Below are 15,986 nucleotides of genomic sequence, written 5' to 3'. Positions count from 1 at the left end.
TTCAACATAATGTTTCTTATTTTACCAAGATTTATTCTTCTAAGAAATAGCATGCCTTCAAAAAAGAAGAGAAACTGTCAAATAGCTGGAAAAAAGTTCCATGTGAGACAGTTTCACCTGTCTGTTATAATTGTGCATAGTGTCAGGTAGGAAATAAATTTCAGGAATGGGCTAAATATACGGTGATTCCTGATGCCACTAGCCATGTATCTGTAGTCCTGAACAAGTTGTATCAACAACAGTGACTCAGAATCTAAAAATAAAGATGGCCACACCACAGCTACCTAATGAAGGTATTTTATGTGTGATTAACTTGGTTCCCTGAACCTCCCAGATGAAAAATAGATACTGGCACATCTCATGTGGTTAATACCATAGGAGAATCTGAGTATGTGAATTCAAGACCTGGCTCCACCACTTATCTGTGCATGCTTTGTTAAGTTAGTCAGCCTAGCCAAGCCTCTGTCTCCTCATACATAAAATGGACGTAGTAGTAGGACTTACCTCCCAGGGCTGTGGTTATAGAGGTTTTGTAAGAATTAAATGAGCTCATCCATGTAAAGCATGTAGCAGAATGCTTGGCACATAGATGCCCTCAGAGAGTTTTTGCTGTTGCTGTGATTCTTTTGGGAGCAGTCATAGTAACATGTTCTCGTATGTTGTTACGTTCTTTCATACTGCATTGTCTTGTGAATAGATTCTGGAAACCAAAATGGAGGAAATGACGATAAGACTAAGAATGCTGAGAGGAACTATTTAAATGTTTTACCTGGTAAGTATGTTTTTTTATTTCAAATTATTATTTTCTTACACCAAAAAACATTTTATAATGCACACCATAGGAATTTATGTTTTAAATCTTTAATTTTAGCACATCATTAAATCACTTTAAAACAACACTTTGTACCTCTATAATACACTTTCACAGATGTTCATCAGTGTAAAACTTAATTTTTTGTTTGTTTGTTTTTTTGAGACAGTCTTGCTCTGTCGCCCAGGCTCTGGAGCACATTGGCGCAATCTCAGCTCACTGCAACCTCTGCCACCCACGTTCAGGCAATTCTCCTGCCTCAGCCTCCTGAGTAGCTGGGACTACAGGCCTGTGCCACTATACCCAATTAATTTTTTTGTGTTTTTAGTAGAAACGATGTTTTACCATGTTGGCTAGAGTGGTCTTGAACTCCTGACCTCAAGTGATCCTCCTGCCTCAGCTTCCCAAAGTGCTGGGATTACAGGCATGAACCACTGGGCCTGGCCTAAAACTTAATTATTAATATTATACTAGTATTAACTTTTTTTCTAGATCTATAAAAGAAAAATTGCTCAAAAAGTTACCTGTTTTATTATTTGCTATTGTAAATTTTCTCTTATACATTATTTCTTAGTTTCTTAAGAAATAAACCAAAAAAATGTTTTACTCTGAAATATAAACTAGATACTTCTCAGCCATATAGCTAAGATCAAGTAAAATATGAATAATAGTACATGGAGATATAAACAGTTGAATTTAAATATAAAGGAAGTGGGTCATCTCATTTAGAATTTTATTTTCATTTCCCCTTACATTTTTCTGCTTTCCATTTTATTTCCTTTATTATTCTAGATATGTTGCTTAACAACTGGAAATTCAGTTTCTCAATCTTCTGATTGAATTCACTCTGATGACCCTTAGTGTTTGTATCATGGAGCATAACAAGGACTATTTGTATATATTATAAAATTTTTTAACTAAGTGATAAATTTTACAGTTTCAGAAATAACCATCTCTTGATAGTTTTTTTTCTCCTTTAAGGTAATTTTCTCCCCCAGATCTTTGACATGTAGGTCACATTTGACAGTGGAGATACACACACACACACGTGTGTCACTCAACACATTACATTTAATCTAAGCAAATACTATACTCATATCTGGTATTCATCTTGTCAGGCCCTGTCCATTAGCCTGTGGTCATCAGCCTTGAAATTTCCTCCCACCTTCAGTTATTTTACCTTAGTGAGTAATGTTAGAATCACCAGGTGTTGTTTCCTCCACTGTGTGGAATAGGAAACCATCTTCCTCTTCATCTAAAAATACATTCAATGAAGTATTTATTGTATTTTTCTTCATAGATCCATAATTTAAACCATTCATATTTTGTGTCTTTCTAAAAATGTGTCAGTCTTATTACTACTCTGGAAGAACCAATGTCTGTCTGATTTTTAAACATAACTCTTTGTTGGTATTTGTATTTCCTTCCCTAGTATTTTTTGGAAAAAGCCTATAGGTTTTTTTAACAACTGGAAATTCAGTCTCTCAATCCTCTTTCTGATGTAATTCACTCTGCTGACCCTTAATAATGTTTGTATCACAGAACATAACATGGACTGTCTTATTTGTATACTTTTTCTCTGTATTAGTACCAAATCAGAAGGATATATCATAAGTCTGAGTTAGAAAAGTAATATAAAGTATTCAGTTAGAGATAATAGCATCTTAATTTCCATTTAATTAAAGTATACCTACACAACCAGGATGTTTACAGGAGATGAAAAAATATCTAAATCAAAAATTAATGTAACTTTTAAATTACAAAGAAAAATAGTTTTATTTATATATTTGTAAGCCAGTCATAGTTGACTTAACCATGATTTAAGTATTTACAGTTTGTGTAATCCAATTCTCATAATAACCTTGTAAGGAAAGCAGTCAGCATTATTTTTCCCATCTCATACACTAAGTAACAGAGGATCAATAAGTTGAATTGATTTGCCTAAGATCACTCAGTCAGTAAGTGCTAGAAATCAGATCTTCTTAACATCCAATCTAGTCCTTTTTCTACTATATCATATTAATTTGATTACTACTGCCAGCCCCATGACCCCATTTTATTAATGGGTAAAATCAGGCCAAGAAACAAGTCATTTAAGGTCAAAGAAAGCAGTGCCAATTTGGGGATTAGGAGCACCTGACTTGTTCACCAAGTCATTCTGCCACACTCCTGGATCATGGCCCATATCTAAAGCTATGACTTCCATCATCTGAATTATCAGTAGGAGTTTAGAAGGTAATACACTTCACTGGGCCCAGAAGGATATTGTCTCATATAGTCCACCGAGTTTCTGATGAGCAGTCTGTCTTTTGCTGCCTTCCTGGAAAATTATAACTAAACTATTCCTCACCAGTTTTCTTTCTTACTTTCACTTTGTCCAGTTTATTGTGATGTATCTGTTGCTGTCCTTTAATTTCCTTCTCTGTTTATCTAATTCCTTTATCTTGTTCAAGTTAAAATAAAAAATAAAAAGATCTTTGCCTGGGACCTGTCAGAGGCATCTGAGGATACAGCTGATACACACTACTAACTAGAAATGTTAACCATGGGGCTAAAGTATATTAAGTATTTTAAGTATACTGTATGTTTATAATTAGATCCTAAGATAATGATGTTGACACAAGGGGGAGTGGAATTTGGGAGGGCAAAGGTTAAGAGTGGGAGAGTAGAGATAGGCAGACCTTTCCCAGAAGGCCTATCAGAATTTCCAGTGAGGTATATGTATTGGTAAGAACATATCCTTTCTATGTTTTCTGTTTTGTTTCTCTATATTGATAGGAACTACAGAAAATAAAAGCTGATGAGATTTTTCTTAGTTTGTGGGGCTACGTAAAAAAAAAGAGTGATGGTAGGAAGCATGGATTTTACTTCAATGTTTGAGATAGACTGCTCCAGCGTTCAGCCTAAAATACTTATTCATTCAACAAATATTTATTGAGTACCTTCCACATGCCAGGTGCTGTTCCACTTGCTAGAGATAGAATATTTAGCAAGTTAGTTAAAATCTCTGTAATCATGTCACATACACAGTGGGCTCTTTAAAATAGTATGTACACAAAAGTGCTAAGAAAAGAATAAAACCGAATAAGGTGAAAGAGTAAAGGGTGGAGGAGACCATTAGTAGATAAGAAGTCAAGGAAGACTTTTCTGAGGAGGTGACTTTTGATCTGAGATGTGATTGATGAAAGGAAGTCAGCCATCTGAGAATCTTGGAGAAAAGCCCTCCAGGCAGCAGCCCTGACTTGGGAACAAGCTCTGCATGCTTGAAGAACTGAACAAAAGCCTGTGTAACTGGAGTGAGGAAAGAGAATGAGACAAGAAGATACTGGAGAGAGAGGCAGGGTTCAAGTCATCTAGGCCTTCTAGACCAGTGGTCCCCAAACTTTTGGGCACCAGCGCCAGAGACCAGTTTCTTGGAAGACAGTTTTACCACAGACCATGGGTTGGGAAGGTTTGAGGATAATCCAGGTACATTAAATTTATTGTGATACTTTATTTCTGTTATTATTACATTGTAAGGTATAATGAAATAATTACACAAGTCACCATAATATCAAATTAGTCGGAGCCCTGAGCCTGTTTTTCTGCAACTGGATGGTCCCATCTGGGGTTGATGGGAGATAGTGACAGATCATCAGGGATTAAGGTCTCATAAGGAGCATGCAACCTAAATCCCTCACATGCACAGTTCACAATAGGGTTCATGCTCCTGTGAGAATCAAATGCCGCCACTGATCTGAAAGGAGGTGGAACTCAGGTGGTAATGCAAGCAGTGAGGAGCGGCTGTAAATACAGATGAAGCTTCACTCACTTGCTGGCTGCTCACCTCCTGCTATGCAGCCCGATTCTTAACAGGTGATGGCCCGGTACCAGTCCATGGGGGACCCTTGTTCTAAACCATGATAGAGAGTTTGGATTTTTTTCTGAATACTACAGTATGAGCCTGTTGGATGATTTTAAGTAGGGGAGGAATATAGTATGATTTATATTTAAGTCGTAGCTGCATGAAGAATTGGTTTGTAGGTGGGCAAGCAGGGAGTAAGGAGATCAGTTAAGAGAATATTACAAAAACCCAGGTGAAAAATTACAGTAGCGTGAACTGGGTTAACACCAATAAAGGAATACTCAGATTTGGGCGATTCTGTAGTTAGAACCGAAAATAGTTGGTGGTAGATTGGATTGTGGATGGGGTGATAGGCATTGAGGGAAAGCAAAGGAATTAAGGACACCTATCTTTCTGTCCTAGCAACTAACTGAACAGGTTGGTCTTACAAGTAGAGAGGAGGAAGAGCAGATTTAGGGCATGGAAAAAACAAGTAATCTTTTTTACATGTTAAATTCGACATTTTAGGCCAGGCGTGGTGGTTCACATCTGTAATCCCAGCACTTTGGGAGGCTGAGCAGGGTGAATTATGAGGTCAGGAGATGGAGACGATCCTGGCCAACATGGTGAAACCCCGCCGCTACTAAAAATACAAAAATTGACCGGGCATGGTGGTGGCAAACACCTGTAATCCCAGCTACTTGGGAGGCTGAGGCAGGAGAATCACTTGAACCAGGGAGTTGAAGGTTGCAGTGAGCTGAGATCACACCACTGCACTCCAGCCTGGCAACAGAGCGAGACTCCATCTCAAAAAATATATAAATACAAAAGGACATTTTAGGTATATACATGAAAATAAAGATGAGTTCTCATTTGATTTATTTACTACTTGGTGGTCACTTCATACCAATTTATGAACCTATTGCAAAATTGACTATTGTCTCTTATTTTCATTAGCTTCTCTTCAAGAAATTAAGGAGCAGTAATCACAGTTGCTTCCTGAGCCTGGTAAATGTTTGCGATATACCCCAGTAGTTCAACACATTGATTACCCATCACAGTTATTAATAAAGCCCATTGATGAATGTGACTTAGGCCTTTGATAATCATGATTGTATTTATTGTTCACAGGAGAATTTTATATTACACGGCATTCTAATCTCTCAGAAATCCACGTTGCTTTCCATCTTTGTGTGGATGACCACGTGAAATCGGGAAACATCACTGCTCGTGATCCTGCCATTATGGGACTCCGAAATATACTCAAAGTTTGCTGTACCCATGACATCACAACAATAAGCATTCCTCTCTTGCTGGTACATGATATGTCAGAGGTAAGCAAATAGAAAAATCCTATAATTTTATGAATATGTTAACCCTTAATATTATATAATAATCCATTTTAAAGGCACTTTTTTTAAACTAATGAATTTTTGCATCTCCTGTATGGTTAATAGAATTGAGTAAACTATAATACAAAACAGTGAATAATCCTTAACCATATATGTTCAGAGAGCTATAGCATTGTCCTGTAGTAAGTAAACTAGAAAATCAAAATAATATTTAGTTTTGGATAAGGCATGTGTCCCTACACCTCTTTCTCCTCCTCTTCCCTGTCTTCCCTCTCCTCTTCCCCCTCCTTCTTCTTTTTTCCTATAAGTAGCATTAGATTTACATACATGTATGTATTTGGCTTAGGCTGCCATGAAAATTAGTTTGCATTTTCTAAGTATCTATTAATAGGTAATGGAAAGATATGCTAGATAACTGGAAGAAGCCATCCTTGGTTTAACATTTTCTCAAGGATTCTTTTTAGATAATACAGTTCTGCAATTAAGATACAGCATAATCATTCATCCATTTTGTTATGTATTATAATTTAATTTTTAACAGTCTCTTTCCATGACTGGTTTTCTTCTTCCTTCACCCACATAGAAACTGGTTAGAAGGCATACATTGTAGAAATAATATAAAGACTAGAATTCAATTTCACATAGTCTGGAGAAACAAATGTGTCTCAAATCAAACGGGTCCAGACAAGTCCTAGGAGAGCCAGTGCTTAACTTGGTGATGAAGGACTCATAGCAACTCTGTGCCTGCTTATTTTGAGGAGGCATTTTTTTAAAAAGCAAAATTGACACCTGTAGTCCCAGCTATTCCAAGGACTGAGGCAGGAAGATTGTTTTAGCCCAGAGTTCAAGACCAACCTGAGCAACACAGTGAAACTGTGTTTCTTTAAAAAATTGCTAACTGGGAAGTGGAGATTGTGAATGTCAGGAAGGAAGTTTGATTATTGATTATAAACAGTTATTTACCAAAAGAAAAATGCTGTATTTTAAAGGACAGTGTAAAAGAGTTTATGTTTTACTTTTTAGACTAAGTTCTCACTTAGACTCATTATATTGCAGGAGGCCTCATTTTAAATTTCATATCCTGTATAACAGGGGTTCCAAAGCACTAGGCCAAGGACCTGCCCCACAGCAGGAGGTGAGGGTTGAAGGATGAGCATTACCACCTGAGCTCTGCCTCCTGACAGATCAGCAGCCACATTGGATTCTCATAGGAGCACGAACCCTATTGTGAACTATGCATGCAAGGGATCTAAGGTGTGTGCTCCTTATGAGAATGTAATGCCTGGTGATCTGAGGTGGAACAGTATCATCTTGAAACCATCCCTACTATCCCCACCCTCACCCCCACCCCCACAGTCTGTGGAAAAATTGTCTTCCACAAATCTGGTTTCTGGTGTCAAAAAGGTTGGGGACTGCTGCTTTATAAACACAAAAAAATAATTCCTTTCCTTCTGAGACAGGGTGATTTTAAATGATTTCCCACTTATAATCTATGCTGATATATTTTTACTAGGTTCTTGGTTGTTTTGATTAGGAGAATTCCAGCATTATCCTATGAAAGCTTCATCAGACTTTCTAATTTCTCATTCTATTCACTTCTGTAGCCTCAGTCATCCTAATATGGTATCAAGAGAGATGGATAAACATTTTTTTCCCCCACTATAGCTTTATAAAGTTTTAGCTCCATCAGGAATTTTTAGCTATTGTTAAGTCATCATCACTAACTAGTCTATCTATAAAAGGGTCTTTGGGGAGTAACAAAGTTTATGATGAATTCCCACCACAAGGAATTCATCCAAACATTCCTGCAGCTGGACTCCTGGTTAACCACTTTATAAAAATGGTTATATGTAGGTGGGAAACGACCTCAAAAACAGTGTTTCCAAAAGTCACTAAGTTCAGATTTACTTCCAGACATCTGATACTACTAGCTTTCCTTCTCCCACAATGTTACAAAAGTTACATGTTTTAAATTGGGAAGGCCAGCTGCAGAACATTAAGTTTGTTTCCCAAGTGTCCAGTTTAATTCACAAAAGTATATTGAGCTATGATTCTCCCATTTGTTGTATTTAAACATCCATTCAGGTCAAGAAGTTTCTAAACTCAGATAACACTACACAGGATATAGAGGTAAATATTGGTTTTAGCTTTGGGGCAAGGATTCCAAAGCATTTCAGGTGTCCTTTTCCTCTTATAACAGAGTCGTTAGACACTCAGTTAACCATGTTTTAGTGTGTGCAAGATGATAATGAAGATGACTGAAACAGCCCATGTCCTGTGATAGATAAAAGGGCTATCGAAATTAATTGCAGTTTAAAAAGAAAAAAGGAAAAATAACCTATCAGCAAGAAGAAAGGCGTAACAGTTTTATTTCAATAGATCTTTGTGCTCTGAAGATACTGTCTTATTGGAGTCCATCTTGTGGAATGAAGCTACAAGCCAAGAATACTGAATTCTCAACTTCCTTTTATTATTTCTGTTAACTTGTTGAATAATTTGGGCTTACCAAATTATTTAGTTTTGTAACTGTTGTTACTAATGAGGATTTTGTTGTTTTTCACTTTTATATTGGAGTATAGCACACATACAGATGTTTGTTTTTAACTTTTATATTGGAGTATAACATACGTATAGAAAAGTACGCATAGGTATACAGCTCAAATCTTTGTAGACTGAACACCCATATAACAAATGTGCAGATCATGAAGCAGAACATGACCAGCACCCCAGCAGCCACCTCCCTTTCAACTTTAAACCACACTCCCTCCTCAAGGGTAACCACTGTTTTTATCTCAAAAATTATGGATTCGTTGGGCTTGCTTTTGCTCTTAATCTTATATCTGTCTTCTTTCCTTCAATAGTATGTTGTGAGATCTATCCGTAATATTGTGCATGGTTATAGATTGTTCATTGTTACTGTTATATATTATTTCATCATGTGACTAGTTATTTATACGTTCTATTTATGGACACTTGGGTAATTTTTCCAGATTTTTATTATTATGAGTAGTATTACTATGAACATTCCAGTTGACACCTTTTGACATTTCTTTTGAGAATATACTTAGGGATAGAATGCTTAGGTCTCAGGGTACATTTACGTTTAGCTTTGGTAGATATGCCAAATAGGTTTTCAAAGTGGTGGTACCTGTGCTGTTATACTGAATGTGAAAAATAAGAAATAAAGCCAAACTATTTCTCCTCTTTTGATAATAGCTGTGAAACTTATTAGCACAGTGTTTCAGGTACCTCAGAGGCATGTACTTGAGAAGTAAAGAATAATCTTGGAATATTCCCCATTGGTACATGAACTCAGATAATAATTCTTGTGTCTAAATTCCAAGACAAACAGTGAAGACTTAAAAGTACATACTGAGTAACTGCAGTTCAACCTTACCCTAATGAGAGGATTCATGTTGAGTAACAGTTAGCTTTAGATAGAAGGTATTATCTCAATTATAGTCAGAATGGATATTTTAATTTCATTTTCATAGGTTTAGAATCTCTTCTGTACACTTATCATCTAAAGTGTGACAGTAGGGTCCAATTTTTTTTTTTTTCTTGAGACAGAGTCTTGCTCTGTCACCTAGGCTGGAGTGCAGTGATGCGATCTCAGTTCACTGCCACTTCTGCCTCCCGGGTTCAAGCAATTGTCCTGCCTCAGCCTCCCAAATAGCTGGGATTATAGGTACCTGCTACCATGTTCAGCTAATTTTTGTGTTTTTAGTGGAGATGGGGTTTCACCATGTTGGCCAGACTGGTCTCGAACTCCTGACCCTGTGATCTGCCTGTCTTGGCTTCCCAAAGTGCTAGGATTACAGGCGTGAGCCACTATACCTGGACTAGGGCCCAATTTTTTGCTTGTTATAAAGTCTAGTGTTTTACATCCTCCTTTCAGCTTCACTGGATTTCTCTAACAGTGCACTCTCACAGGCATGTCACTAAGATGTAGTCAGTTTTCCATTATTTAGAATTCATGATCAAAAACTTTCTATGCTGTCTATGTAGAGACAGCATAATGTTGTCTATATCATCTACTATATCATATATACTAAGATTTGTTTCCAGAAGTAAGCTCCTTGTGAAACTGCTGACCACAACTCATGACATTCAATAAGTTGTTCTTCTCATGACTTTATTGACTTCTAAAGCTTACAGTTTACCTTTTCTAAGCACCCAAAGCCATTCTTTTTAGGTGCTGGTTTTAATCAGAGACAAAATGACAGGATTAAAAAAACCTTGCAAGTATCTCTCTTAAGCTTATGATGGAATCTCTATGGAGGCACATGGAAGATTTGAAAACAACTCAGGCGTGTGTGTGTGTGTGTGTGTGTGTGTGTGTGTGTGTGAGCATGCACATGCACATACAGGTAGCTGTCTAGTTTCCTCTTAGAGTAATATGCTGCTAAGTGGCATTAAGTTAAAGTATACTGAATATGAGAGTTTATATCATCTGAGATTTAAATTTCTTTTTAAACAGTGTCCATCACTTCAAAGATGTGCTGGGGTTCTACCACAAATTGATATTTTGGTATATTCTCTAAATAGCATTGATGAAACTTTGTCATTAATTCACATCATTCCAAAAAGTGTGAAGTTCTTAATTTGTATCACAAATATTTGCTCTAGACCATGTGGTTAAGCACACATATACAAAAAGCAAGAAAGCGGGGTATTAATCAGTAAAATGGTGATGATCTTTGGACAAGTGGGACAATGAACTTGATTACTTTTCCCCTACCTACCATTTATCCCCATCCCTTAACTTGTGCTACCATCTTTCATTATTACCATTAGTATTTTGATTTTAATGCATTGGAATAATATATATTCTGTTTGTTGGTGTTCAAAACCAGCTCTTCAATAAGCTCTATGCTTACAATTTACATTAGTCATCCTCATGTGACTAGCAAGTACTTAGATTTGACCTTAGCCTGAAATAATTCAAGGCTAATCATAGATGTCAGTGAATTCTAGATTATAAGACAAGTTACTGTCAGAAAATGCTTTTTTGTATTTAAAAATGAGTGTTTCATTAAAACAGTATAAATAGTACTAATTCCTTGATTCTGATTACTAGCATAGTATTTCAAAAATGATTGGTGTTAGAGTAATATTTTAAGATGATGCAAATACTTAGTTATACAATAGTATTTATTCCTACATATGGTTCTTGAATAAAATGTTTAACGTAAGTGAATAAGTAGGTCCTTAATGAAATTAGATACCATGAATGAGAGTCAGCAGAAACAACTAAACATGAAAACAGATGCACAAAGACTTGAAGCACTGGTATTATACAACACAGATCATACAATAGTTGACGCTGTGTTTAAAGAACTGAAGACAAGCTTAAAATGCCTTCAAGTAAAAAGATGTTATGTAAAGTGACCTAGCAACTACAAAACATTGCTGAGAGAAATGTTAAAAGACCTAAATAAATGGAAATGTATACTATTTTCATGGATTGGAAGACTCAATATTGTCAGGATAATAGTTCTCCTAAAATTGATCTATAGATTTAAATCCCGATCAGAATTCTTATAAGGTAATTTTGAGATTTTGACAAGCTAATTCTAAAATGTATATGGAAATGCACAGGACCTGAAACAGCCGAATCAATTTTGAAAAATAACAAAGTTAAAGAACTTACACTAACTAATTTCAAGACTTGCTATAAAATTATAGTAATCAATGCAATGTGATAGTGGCAAAAGAATGGACTATGGATCAGAAAACAGAAGAAAGCATCCAGATATAAATTCATACATATATGGTGATTTGGTTTCCGGCAAAGATGCCAAGGCAATGCAGTGGGAGAAAGGATAATCTTTTCAGTGTTGTTGAAACAATTGGATCATATAGAAAAACAGTCTTAACCCTTATATTATATAATATATAAAAATTAATTTTAAATGGTTTAATGACCTAAGCAGAAGAACTAATATTATAAAGCTTCTAGAGGAAAACATAAAAGAAAATCCTGATGACATCAGATTAAGCAGGTTAAAATTTGTTATACCACAAAAGCATAAGCCATAAAAGAAGAATATTACATTCTAAAATTCAAAACCTTAGCTCATCAAAAGATACTGTTGAGAAAATGAAAATTGAAGCCTCAGGCTTTCACATGACCTCGAGCAATTCCATGAACTTCTCTGGGCATCATTTTTTTTTTTTTTTTGGTGGCGTCTTTTTTTTTTTTTTAATTTATAAAGGTTATTTCTGTGAGATTATGTATGTTGTAAAGTTCCATGTAAACGTAAGACATTATTATTGTAGTTTTTAGAGCCATCAGCATTGCTCCGTAGCTGTAGTAGACATTTCTTAGTCGCCTTGTTCTCTCTATACATAATCTTTTAACTAGGAGAAAGTAAGACAAAAAACCAAACACTTGTCCCTCCATGCATGTGTGTACTCCATAAGACCACTGTAGCTCTTTTATAGTTGCCTTTGCAGTTACAAGGAAATCCTCTTCTTTCTGTGAACTTTGAAACCAAAGTGTTATAAACATAACTTAGTTGAATATCAGAAAATTCTAGTGAATTTTTAGAAACTTTCAGGACCTAACCCAAGAAAATTCTTTCCTTTTTAGCCAACTAAAAAACTAGACCAGACACAATTTAAAAGTAGTTTTCTATTAAACTCTATTTCTGGCTACAAAGAAAGTCACACTCTTTAAATGTCCATGGATAAAAGCTAATTCAATCAACCTATGTTTTCATGCACATATATGCTCAGTATTATAGAAGGCATTATAAAGGTAATAAAGGTGAATAAAAAGTGGCTTCTACCTTCAGAGAGCACGTAACTTAATAAAGAAGAAAAAGAATAAATCCCATCCTTCTGCCCATTCCTCTGGCCTCCTCCCCAAAAACGACAGGATAAAATGTGAGCATTGAGATAAGAGAACAGTAAAGTACATTGGGAGTTCAGAAAATGGAGGTGTATTTGTAGCTGGAAAAATAGGAAATGCTGTAATAGGTGATACTGTCTGGACATTGAAGAATGAAGATCAGGTTCAATGGATGGAATTACTGAGAAGGGCATTGTAGGTAGAAGAAACAGATTGAGGAAAAATGGAGGGAGGTGGGTGACAGGCATGGCAGACCATGTTTAGGCAAATGTGAGCAGATATACTTGAATGAAACCTTCATTTTTAAAAATTTAAAAGCCACAGAAACTTAAAGTAGCTTTGGCTTTAAAGTATGTAGCCTTAAATAGTAAAAGAAAGGCTTACATATTATGTGTGAGACAGTAGGAAGCAATTTTAAGTTCTTAAAACAGGAGTATAATGTAATCAGAAATGTACTTAAAATAGCCAAAAGTAGTGGTTTAGAGGGGAAATACTAGAATTCAGGACTCTAGATAGGAAGCATAGCAGTAGCTAGCCATGAGGTCACAAAGACCATCAGAGATAGGTGAAGAACTGAAATAATTTGATGATACATCATCCCCAGGGCAGAGGGGGGAAAATATCATAAAGAAAGGGAGTGGTCATTAAGTATATGAATTACAACAGGAAGGTCAATTAGAATAAGACTGAGAAAAGGTTTGGTAATTAATAATCATTGATGATCTCACATAAAGAATTTTCAGTTGAGTGATAGGGGTGGAAGCCTGCTTAGAAAAGATGAAAGACTGAGTAGTTGGTAAGGAAGACATCATTCGTCTTTTCCATTATTCTTGCACAAGTGTCCAGTGAGTTTTTCAGAAGCTACATGCTGTGTGATAGTATAATAGATTGAATGCAGAGACAGCTATAAGAATCCAGATGTCTTCTGTTAGGCTAGGCTTTAATGAGATTTGTAGAAATTTAAAACATGATTACTCATACTAAAACTTTTTTGTTTTGGAAAATAGTTATTTTTCATAAAAAATGTTATTTAGGTTAATATGAATGGGTTTATCATTGTTTTTAAATGAAATTAATGTTTTCTTGGCTTTAATCCCTAATGCAATAATTATCAAAAGATATAATCTACATAAAAAATCTACATAAAGAAGGAATCCTCCTTCATTAGCCTCCCAAATAGCTGGGACTACAAATGTGCACCATTGCACCAGGCTAATATTTAAGAGTACGAAAGATCCTGAGACCCACAAAGTTTGAGAATCACAATAATGAAATAATCTACGTTTTATAGTTATACTTATGAAGACTTAGGGAAAAACATTCCTGATGTTTGTGAAGAGGAATAGATTTTAAAATGGCATACACTCCAGTCAAACTACGGAAAATTATAAATGTTTTGGTGAATGAAGATTAGAAAGGAACACAGAAAAATGAATGCATTTGTTAGGTGGCTTAGATGGGGCATTTGTTTATTTCCATTCATTTGTAATAACATACCATACAGTAAAAATATGTTATTGCTTATGCAAATACACATTTTAATAGAATTATTCATGCTAACATTTCAAGTAGTAGAGTTCCTATGTCATTTATATTTGCCTTTAGAATTATCCAGAAAAAATAAGGATATGTTTATTTTTAAATTATATTTGTAGGGCTTATTAAATTAATTTGTATTCCACAAGTATAGTCTAAGAGCCGGAAGAAGTTACATGCCTAAAAACTAGAGGAAATCCAGTTGGGATTAGCAAATAGTTACCTAAATCCATTTACAACATCGTGGATAGTCAACATTATAGATAAATAAAGATCTGACTTTATTTTTTATACGAAGTTCTGTTAAAAACATATCTTTTGTTTTATTTCTGTTTTTAGGAAATGACTATACCCTGGTGCTTAAGGAGAGCGGAACTTGTGTTCAAGTGTGTCAAAGGTGAGCATAATCTTATCTCTGACAACCACCACCTATATTTCCTCCCAAATATTGAAAGTAGAGTGACCCAGAAGAAAGAATGTGAAAGATACCCCTGCAATCTAGTGCCTCAGTTAGATAGTTTAGCAAGCAAATATTTTATAATAGGCCTTTTTATTTTTATTTTTATAGTCACAAAATAAGTATCCAGCCCCTTTGAAATACAAGGATATTTGGACACTATATTTTGTTCTGCTGTCAGCTTGCTCTCTATTTCCTTTATTCTCTTAGAAAAAAAAAATAGAGCCACATATTTATTAACTTTTAATAACCTGTCTTAGCTTCATTGTATGGAGACTAAATTTGATTTGAGAAATCATAAATAAGGGCGTGCTGACAGAACTCTGTTACACCTCTCTGGTGTGAAGAATTAGGGATTGCAGACATTAATCTGCCCTTTAGGCATAGCGTATCCTACAGGCAAATGGCTGCCTAAAAAGTCAAGACATGAAGCCTTACAATGAAAATTCAGTTTACGTCAGTAAGTGACTGGTAGGTTTGAAGGCCAGAGCTTGTAATACAGCAACATCTATTTTTCTATTTTAGGTTTTATGATGGAAATGGCTTCATGGGATGGAGGAATTTCAAGGACAGTGCAATTTCTAGTGCCACAGGTATGTTATCTATGTAGATCTCACCCCAATTTAATCTCTTTTATTAGATTTCTCACAGATACAGCTAGGCATCCTGCCCTAAAATCCTAAATACAACATGAAATGCTAATCACTTTCTGTTTTTTAAGGGGAGAAGTATTTGGATGTTATAAAGGCACTTAGTCTGTTGTCAAAGGTATCAGCATCTACCGCTCAAGGGATGTGTTATTTAACCCCCAGACAAAACTTGACTCATCATTCCTTTGTTTTTCTCCACATTTGTATTATATCGATTACAAAGGGTTCATCAATAAGGCCATTAGCGGAGACTGATTTTGTATTCTGTGAAGAACTTGGCAAAATCAGTGGTATTTTATTACTGATTTACACCAGTATTATCTAGAGGTTTTTCTACTCATCAAACTTAATATTTGACAGAAACGACATAAGTTCTCTGAAGATGGAGCCAGAAAAACAGCCCTTGTCCATAGCCATGCAGTTACATCAGTCATGCAAGATAATTTTCACATATTGCACTCCATATGTAGAACTAGGTCCATATTTTAAAAAACTTCTAAA

The 15,986-nt window shown here is 35.5% G+C and overlaps 1 protein-coding gene across 14 annotated transcripts in view; it reads left to right on the top strand.

Annotated features, from left to right (window-relative positions):
* Window positions 1-15,986, top strand: part of FERRY3 (FERRY endosomal RAB5 effector complex subunit 3) — a 41,173-nt gene that overhangs the window by 22,793 nt on the left and 2,394 nt on the right. For all 14 annotated transcript variants that reach the window (XM_078338491.1, XM_078338493.1, XM_035258393.3 and 11 more), the window contains 4 exons: window positions 698-772; window positions 5,766-5,968; window positions 14,718-14,775; window positions 15,361-15,428. In XM_078338491.1, the coding sequence (XP_078194617.1) occupies window positions 698-772; window positions 5,766-5,968; window positions 14,718-14,775; window positions 15,361-15,428 (404 nt within the window). The remainder of the gene's footprint in view (window positions 1-697; window positions 773-5,765; window positions 5,969-14,717; window positions 14,776-15,360; window positions 15,429-15,986) is intronic.

The sequence above is a fragment of the Callithrix jacchus genome, chromosome 9 (assembly GCF_049354715.1).
Source record: "Callithrix jacchus isolate 240 chromosome 9, calJac240_pri, whole genome shotgun sequence".
In the NCBI taxonomy this organism is placed as follows: domain Eukaryota; kingdom Metazoa; phylum Chordata; class Mammalia; order Primates; family Cebidae; genus Callithrix; species Callithrix jacchus.
This window is presented reverse-complemented; position numbering and strand designations above follow the sequence as displayed.